Raw genomic sequence first — 9,824 nt, forward strand, 5'->3', positions numbered from 1 at the left:
GAATGCATCATTACTTTATTAATAATTTATATATGATTAACAGCATGCCAAGACATAGGTACACTTAAGTGCTCAAAACTAAGATGACACAATATCCTAAACACAAATGTGATATAGCATATATTAGGTTACAGCATATTCAGAAAGTATTTAGCCCCCATTTTCACAATGACTAAACAGTTGTTCATGCTGATTTAACCCACTATGGTTGTGGAATAAATGGATGATGTTGTGTACAGAGGCTGTGTACTGCTACACCTGATGTTTTGGAGATGCTCTGGAACAGTCAATCTTGATGAGATTCATTCATCTTATTGCTTTTATACTAATATTTGGAGTTTTGATTAAATATAGAAAAAAGTCATAATTCTATAGTCTGAAGCTATTTCAGATCATTACTTCATCTCCTTTCAAATCTTCCTCGGTCATAGCATTAGTACCTCACCACTTTACCGTGTAAATTCATGTCAACTACAGCAGTGAATTTGATCAATAATCTCCTGTAGTTATTGACATTTATTAGATCATCACCTGACCCTGCAGAGCTCGACTGGGCCACTGAATGACTTGAATCAATGTTCCATCACACTCTAGATGATGTAGCGTCCCTTAAATCCAAAATAATCAGTGAGGAAAAATTTGTACAATGGTATAATGATCATTTTCTAGACTAAAAAATGTTGTTGGAATAAAGGTAACAGTTGTCTGGTTAAGGTTTTATTTGACTGATCTCTGTCTGTCAGGGTCTTCCAGGTTCTCTGCACTGACTTCTGGTTTCAGCACACTTGCTTTCCATTTTGCCAGATTATCTCACTGGCTCCCTAATCCTGTGAGATTATTCTTGCCACCCTGCCTGGTCTGGTTCCTGTTCCTGACCCCTGTTCTGCTCTGCCCTATATTTCCATATCTCCCTGGTTACCAGTTTGGACTCTGGACTGTTTTTGGTTTGTGTTTTTGCTCTACCCGATATTGCTCAGTATGCCATGCCTGGTTTTTGGACTGTTTTTGTACTCTAATTTTGGTTCTTTCTGCATTGCTCTTTCTGCTGGCTCTTGGGTTTTGGACTGTTTATTAGACTGTGTTTTTGCCTTTTGCCCATTTGCTCTGACCCTAGAACTGTTTTCTCTGCTTGCTACCCATTTATTAAAGACAGTTTAACTCTCCTTTTGTGTCCTGCATTTGGGTACTCCTTCCAACTACCTGCATCTGACAGAATAACCTGTCCCTGTCCCAGCCTGTGTCCCTGATAATAATAATAATCTGGCCAGCAATGGACCCCGCAGATACCCAGAATCCGTAGTCCCAGCTTTACACCTTGAAGCTGGCTGCGGCATTAGGAGAACCATGGCGTTCAGAAATCTGTTACAGCTCTGGGATACCAGCTCCAGCATAGTGGTGTCGATCACAATCCCTCATTTGAGCCAAACCAGCAGCAATCCCCCCAACCCCACCTCCAAATCTCGCTGGAAGTGCCATTCATATTCGGTTCTTCACTGAGGGTGCCACCCAGCCTCAGCCTTCCTGCCTGGCTGGGGGTATCGCCCAGCTCTTCTGACCTGCCGAGATCAGGACACTCTGTCTGTCTGCTCGGCCGAGCATGCCCCCAGCCTTTCAGCCCTGCCAAGAATGCCTCCTGGTCCCCCTGCATTATAGATAATGTCATGCAGACTGGCAGTCATTCTGAGGATGCTTCTGTAATTACAAGATGCAGATAAACTAGTTGATGCTTTGTAAGATCTAGATTAGACTACTGTAACGCTTTACTGTCTGGGTGTTGGAGTAAGTGCAGAAATAATCTTCAGTTAGTTCAGAATGCAGCAGCAAGGGAATGGATTTGGACTGTAATTAATATTAACAGTCTGTTACAATGTGCTCGGGACCACAATTAGCATGACCATTTCTGAGCAGTTTATAACCTCAACACTGAAGAAACTGTAATGAATCCACATTCGGTGCCACCCAGATGAAGATGGGTTCACTTTTGAGAGCTTTTAAAGTGTCTCCACTATGTGCTCCTGTAGAGTCTTGCCAGAATGAATGCTTATAGTATTATGTTTGTAAAACAGTTTAACCCAGAGTTAGCGAACATGGAGAAAGCAACTGTGGGTCTTAAAAAGAACCTTGTGAAACACTTTACGTTTGTAAAACACTAAATAAGACCTGAGACAGGAAGTTCTGTTAACTGTCCAGCAACATTTTCTACTCTATCAGGGTGAATATAATGTTCCTTTCTTCTTTCTACACCTCCATGGTTCATCTTGATGCAGTACCCCTAGATGGTGTTCTGGTGCTGCTGCTGAAGATGGTATTATGAACGTGAGGAGCCACAACCCTGATCAGAGGCCAGTGGCAAATCATTTATTGCTTTAACTAGCTCTGTCTCTGTGCTTTAATAACACCGAATATAATACCTCTAATAAATACTTTTCCTACGTAAATATAAGTCTAATGTTTTACCTGACATTTCAACGTCATCCACAGGGGAGGCTTGACCACGCCCCACTGCCAGGTAAAAGCATAGAGTAAAAATCTGAATCCTCTTTAACCTAGATACAAGAACCAAAGAATAAGATTGGTTAGCATTTAAGGAAGTGCATATTATATGTGTGTGAAGATTAAACATCACAATAGCAGGTTGAACACATTACTGTAAAGTGGAATCTATGAAGATGAAGCTGTGTGTGATTCTCATCGTTTCAACTTTTCTGCCAGTGAACAGTGTGTGTAAGTAGAACAGAAGAGAATACTTGGATGTGATCAGTGGTGTTGAAGAGAACAGACTTTAAATAAATGTGTTTCTTCCTCCAGTTGTATACAAGTTCACTGAACTGGTTGGCTGCAGTGACTCTGTGGATGAACCGATATTATTGTACAGTCTGGACAGAAATGAAATAGTCTTTGAAGATTACAAAGCCAACAACCAGGTCAGCCGACTTCCTCCGTTTGCAGATCCAGTTCATTTTGAAAACTTGTATGACTATGCCATTTCTAAAAGAGATAACTGCATTCAGACCATCGAAAATGTGACAGCAACAATCGGCAACCAAACTGAGAACAAAGGTAATGAACTTCTTTGTATTATGTTTTAAAGCAGTTTAACTGAACGTTGTAAATGTACACTCTGCTTCATGAGCACTGTATCACACTATAAACTGTTTAGTTCAGATTAATAATTAAATATATACACATAGCAGGGGTGTGTAGAATTATACACACAAGGATACTTGACATGATTCACACATATCTAGTGTTACAGCTTTAAGATGATATGTATATATTCAGCATCTGAGTAGTTCAGTTCTCAGCATCACTCAATGATCAAACACAGATCCAGTAGCTGGAGACTTTTTTAGGGAAACGGTGCAGGTTTTATATATTTTGTGTAAAATGATGACTTTCTCTGTTCAGTGCCTCCAGATTGCAGCATCTACCCCAAACATGACGTGGTTCCTGGAGAAAAAAATAACTTCATCTGCTTCGTAACAAATTTTTATCCTCCACACATCAAACTGAGGTGGATGAGGAACGGTGTGTTTGTGACAGAGGGAGTGTACATCAGCCAGTTTTCCATAAACAGTGATGGAACCTTCAATATATTCTCCACACTGACCACTACTCCTGATAAAGGAGATAGATTCAGCTGCATGGTGGAGCACCAAGCTCTGGACTCCCCTCATTCCATAACATGGGGTAAGGAACATCTTCACTGCATTATATACCACTTTATCCTCTATTTAACACTCACTGTGTGTGTGTGTGTGTGTGTGTGTGTGTGTGTGTGTGTGTGTGTTTGGCAGATGAATCAATGGAACCTCCACGTCTAACCCCGAGTGTAACTCCGACGGTGGTGTTTGCAGTGGGAATATTGGGATTAGCGACAGGAATCTTCTTTGTCATTAAAGGGACGTGTTTCCGTTAAATTCCCGTCACAGTAGCAGATTTTCAGTATCAGTAGCAACAACTACAATACTGATGAATAATAAATACATATTATCTGATTATCACTACATTATATCTTGTGGAACTTTGGTGAAAACTAATCACCATCTTCTGACCAATCAGAATCCAGAATATACTACTTTATAAAAATAATAGAATATTAACAATCCTGATCTCACCTGAACTGTATCTCATTTGCATGTAGTTCTTCACACTGTATATCAGAGCATCTAGATGATCTAAATCATAAACAAAAACACTTTCCTCTGTGAGCACATTTATTAATTCATATACAAATAAAACTGTTTCTTTGTTCTTCACTGTTTACATGAAAACACGTCTCTAAATAAAGAATAAAATCACTGGAATAAGTGAGTGTAACAGCTGCTTCTGTTTTCACTGCACTTTATTTGAATAAATGTGTAAATACACTGTAGGTCATTAAATCCATTAAAAGTTTGATACACACACACTTTATATCTCGAATACAGGAACATGAAACTAATCATATGAAGGTGCTGAGGAGGCGTGTCCCGTCTCTACATCTCACTTCATCACAGTTCACTTCTTTTAATATTCATCTTTATTTCAGTACAAATTCATTCACACTCACACAAGCAGAAACATTTAACAACACTTTTATTCTGATTTCATAATGAAGTAAAACAGTGGCAGTAAAATCATCAGGGTGAAGATGATGTAAACACACACACACACACACACACACACACACACACACACACACACACACACATCATCACTACATTTACTCATATATTACAGTAGGATTTTATTTTATACAAGAAAAGAAAGAATTAAACCATTGTGACCTTTTCAGCTCTGGATGAGTGCATGTGTGTGTGTGTGTGTGTGTGTGTGTGTGTGTGTGTGTGAGACATTAAAACACTGAGTTGCATCTGCAATAACATCAGCAAACACTCACCTAAACTAACACTGTTCATCATCATCATCATCATCATCATCATCAGGATCACACTGTACACCTCCGTAAACCCCTGACGTGTCTCACAGCTACACGTGAAGTTAGCAAAACATTATACATAGATACACACACACACACACACACACACACACACACAACACACACACACACACACACACACACACAATAATAACAACTTGTATATTAAATGTTAAATACTTTTCACTACTTCACTGTGTGTGTGTGTGTGTGTGTGTGTGTGTGTGTGTGTGTGTGTGTGTGTGTGAGACAGATTAATGTGTAACTCACATTTTATTACAAAGAAATGAAACATGATTGTTTTTATAAAACACCACATGAATAAAGAGTTTCAGTAAAATTCTGGGTTAAAATTAAAACACACACAAGTGCAAGTCTTTATTATTATTATTATTATTATTATTATTATTATTATTATTATTATTAGTTTATACACAGTTTTCTCCTGATGCTAATCTGCAGGCTGCTGAACAGAGTTTCAGGTGTTAGTGGTGAAACTGTGCCCCACAGGCAGCAGCACTTTGTAGAGAATAATGAAATAAGCTCCAGTTGCTAATGTGGCGTTTACACACACCCGCGTTCTCGATGTGCTAGCATAAAGTTTCAGAAGATACACACTGCTGATTAGCATGAAGGCTGAAATGTTTTGCTGAAATGAGTCACATGTTCGTATGAATGCACATTTTTTATGTTGGCGAATTTGCATAATTGGTGAAAAATCTTTTATAGCTAGTTTTTTGCTAACTGGGACACGTATTAAAAATGTGTGATACGAATTTACACGTGTATCTGCTGGTCATCGACGCATCAAAACGTTCATTTTATTCACAAAGAAAAAGCTTTAGAGATGTGACCTGGATGTTTAATGTCTGAGATTAATGAGTGTAAAGTTAATGACTCGTTAGAGACTCGTTAGTGACTCGTTAGTGACTCGTTAGCGACTCGTTAGCGACTCGTTAGCTGCAGTATAAAGCAAATGCATTCACTAAATTTACACAAATGTCATCATTAAAACTCTCCTTCAGCCTCCTTTACGCCCGAGTTCCTGTCCTTTACCGCGACATGACACCAGAAAGCTAACGCTAACTAGCATCTACGGCTAAGTCTATTATTGCAAGAGCTTTTACTGCGATACTGCGAGTGTGAAATATTTAAAAAAGAATTAAATTAAGACGTGAAATTCATCTTCACTTCACCTCACTACACAACTTTACCTTTAAATAGCTCCGCCCACTTCTGAACTAAAACAGCAATATTTTACAAGGAGAAAGAGAAGGGAGAGTCGATTGTTTCAGCATTTCGAGTCTCTATAAAAAATAAGCATCTTTTATAATTCAGGTGGGCGTGGCCCTGGGCGTGGTAGGGTTTAGGGGAAGTGCGCCGGGGAGTTCTGGATGGTGGGAGCCTCCACTCGGTGGTCGAGTTGATTCTGAAGCCTGGTGAGGTTGGAAAGTTCCTCGAGTTCCTGAAACTGACGGTCGGTTTTGTGGCTGACGAGCGAGCGGTAAAAATGGACGGCGAAGATAATGAAGACGAAGCCACAGGGGATGATGATGATGGTGGCGGCGTAGGCGGCGGCCTCTCCGGCGCTGATCCCGACGTCGACTTTCTCTGTGGAGTTGGTGCTCGGTGAGGCGGTGGTCTCCTTGGGGTTCAGCGGTGTTTTCTGTGGGAGGAACTTGACCCAGCAGAGCAGCAGAACCTCGACGAGGAACAGGAAGGTACCGATGACGGTGGAGAAGGCCCAGGCCAGCTCCACGTGATGGTGCATGCGCTCGTGAGGAGATTCCTTCACCGAGTTCAGGTTGTGGACGTTACTTACCGCCTCGATGTTGGGCAGGATGCAGGTGCTGATCATCAGAGCGAACAGGTGAACCGCAACCAACACCGTAGTACAGGCGCTGAACGCTATCAGGAGGAGGGGGTGGTAATCATAATCCCGTTCCAACTGCACCTCCACCATCGCCACCTGCACACAACAACAACACAACAACCTCTTCAGTACACACACTACAACACAACAACCTTATGAGTACACTACATCACAACAACCTAATCGGTACACAACAACACAACAACCTCTTCAGTACACACACTACAACACAACAACCTTATGAGTACACACTACAACACAACAACCTCATCGGTACACACAACACAACAACCCCTCAGTACACACACAACACACAACAACCTTATGAGTACACACTACATCACAACAACCTAATCGGTACACAACAACACAACAACCTCTTCAGTACACACACTACAACACAACAACCTTATGAGTACACACTACATCACAACAACCTCATCGGTACACAACACAACAACCTCTTCAGTACACACTACAACACAACAACCTTATGAGTACACACTACATCACAACAACCTAATCGGTACACACAACAACACAACAACCGCTCAGTACACACTACATCACAACAACCCCATCGGTACACAACAACACAACAACCCCTCAGTACACACTACATCACAACAACCCCATCGGTACACACGACAACACAACAACCCCTCAGTACACACTACATCACAACAACCCCATCGGTACACACAACAAAACAACAACCCCTCAGTACACACACTACATCACAACAACCTCATCGGTACACACAACAACACCTCACTACACACACTACATCACAACAACCCCATCGTACACACGACAACACAACAACCCCTCAGTACACACACTACATCACAACAACCCCATCGGTACACACGACAACACAACAACCCCTCAGTACACACTACATCACAACAACCCCATCGGTACACACAACAAAACAACAACCCCTCAGTACACACACTACATCACAACAACCTCATCGGTACACACAACAACACCTCACTACACACACTACATCACAACAACCCCATCGGTACACACAACACAACAACCCCTCACTACACACACTACATCACAACAACCTCATCAGTACACACAACCACACAACAACCTCATGAGTACACTACATCACAACAACCTCATCGGTACACACAACCACACAACAACCTCATGAGTACACACTACATCACAACAACCTCATCGGTACACACAACAACACAACAACCCCTCAGTACACACACTACATCACAACAACCTCATTGGTACACACAACAACACAACAACCCCTCAGTACACACACACTACATCACAACAACCTCATCGTACACACAACAACACAACAACCCCTCAGTACACACACTACATCACAACAACCTCATCGGTACACACAACAACTGCTCACTACACACCCTACATCACAACAACCTCATCAGTACACACAACAACACAACAACCGCTCATTACACACACTACATCACAACAACCTCATCAGTACACACAACAACACAACAACCGCTCATTACACACTACAACACAACAACCTCAGTCTTATAATGAAGCTGTAGGTGTGTTAGTGTCACACTGGTAACTGGATCTCACATCATATTAATATAACGGATGTAAATAATAAATTGGGATAATCACAGGATTGTTATGAGTTACAGTAATGATGGTGTTTTAATGACGTAAATCATCAGGACGGTTTTAACTCCGGTGCATCATTCAAAAATATTTAGTGATAAAAAATGATTTGTGGGTGAAAGTATAATGTTGCTGTTGTCGTTGTTGTTATTGTTGTTGTTGTTGTTATGTGTGTGTACTCCCGCTGACTCTGAAGTAAAAAGTTCAGTGTGATGATGATGAAGGTCCATGTCTTCACCAACTACAGGAAATGAAACCCACATACAGACGACCAACTTCCTGTCTGCAGCCTTAATACAACACTGAGAGGTAACACACACACACACACACACACACACACACACACACACACACACACACACACACACACACACACACACACACACACACACTTACACACTCACACACAAACAGAGCCAAGTTCTTCATGATGGTTGAGGTTTGTGTAGAAGTGCTTTCAGACTGGCGTCAGCTGGATGAGAGAAGCGGGTGAAGTGTTTCCTTCCCACCACCCCACCATCACCTGATCATCACCCGTTCAACACCTCACCATCACCTGATCATCACCTGATCATCACCTGATCATCACCTGTTCATCACCTGTTCAACACCTCACCATCACCTCACCATCACCTCACCATCACCTCACCATCACCTGATCATCACCTGATCATCACCTGTTCAACACCTCACCATCACCTCACCATCACCTGATCATCACCTGATCATCACCTGTTCAACACCTCACCATCACCTGATCATCACCTGATCATCACCTGTTCAACACCTCACCATCACCTCACCATCACCTCACCATCACCTGATCATCACCTGATCATCACCTGTTCAACACCTCACCATCACCTGATCATTACCTGATCATCACCTGATCATCACCTGATCATCACTTCACCATCACCTGATCATCACCTGATCATCACTTCACCATCACCTGATCATCACCTGATCATCACCTGATCATCACTTCACCATCACCTGATCATCACCTGATCATCACCTGATCATCACTTCACCATCACCTGATCATCACCTGATCATCACCTGATCATCACTTCACCATCACCTGATCATCACCTGATCATCACCTGATCATCACTTCACCATCACCTGATCATCACCTGATCATCACCTGATCATCACTTCACCATCACCTGATCATCACGAAATGTAAATTAATGAATAAACTACAATAATATTGTGTATAACTGTTTTGGTAGAGCCAGATGTTAGGAGCATGAGCACACACACACACACACACACACACACACACACACACACACACACACACACACAGAAGGATGTGTGGATAAGTAGATAAATAAATGTTACCAAATATAGAATTTGTACTTCTCACACACACACACACACACA

The 9,824-nt window shown here is 41.6% G+C and overlaps 2 protein-coding genes across 2 annotated transcripts in view; one reads left to right on the forward strand and one right to left on the reverse strand.

The window, feature by feature from the left end:
- The first annotated feature begins 2,530 nt into the window (after window positions 1–2,530).
- LOC124400428 (H-2 class II histocompatibility antigen, A-U alpha chain-like) lies at window positions 2,531–4,322 on the forward strand. Its single transcript, XM_046872255.1, has 4 exons — window positions 2,531–2,724; window positions 2,809–3,060; window positions 3,409–3,690; window positions 3,798–4,322. The coding sequence occupies exons 1-4, from the start codon at window positions 2,664–2,666 to the stop codon at window positions 3,917–3,919; spliced, it is 717 nt and encodes a 238-aa protein (XP_046728211.1). The 5' UTR covers window positions 2,531–2,663; the 3' UTR covers window positions 3,920–4,322.
- An 853-nt stretch (window positions 4,323–5,175) lies between these two features.
- Window positions 5,176–9,824, reverse strand: part of orai1a (ORAI calcium release-activated calcium modulator 1a) — a 5,655-nt gene continuing 1,006 nt past the window's right edge. The window contains exon 2 of the mRNA XM_046872256.1: window positions 5,176–6,890. Within this exon, the coding sequence (XP_046728212.1) occupies window positions 6,288–6,890 (603 nt within the window). The 3' untranslated portion in view covers window positions 5,176–6,287. The remainder of the gene's footprint in view (window positions 6,891–9,824) is intronic.

This window comes from Silurus meridionalis, chromosome 17 (genome assembly GCF_014805685.1).
Source record: "Silurus meridionalis isolate SWU-2019-XX chromosome 17, ASM1480568v1, whole genome shotgun sequence".
In the NCBI taxonomy this organism is placed as follows: domain Eukaryota; kingdom Metazoa; phylum Chordata; class Actinopteri; order Siluriformes; family Siluridae; genus Silurus; species Silurus meridionalis.

Coding starts and splice junctions, on each gene's coding strand:
- LOC124400428 (XM_046872255.1), top strand. CDS start 2,664: ATGAAGATGAAGCTGTGTGTGATTCTCATCGTTTCAACTTTTCTGCCA. Junction 2,725..2,808: donor TCTGCCAGTGAACAGTGTGT/GTAAGTAGAACA, acceptor TTCTTCCTCCAG/TTGTATACAAGTTCACTGAA. Junction 3,061..3,408: donor CAACCAAACTGAGAACAAAG/GTAATGAACTTC, acceptor TTCTCTGTTCAG/TGCCTCCAGATTGCAGCATC.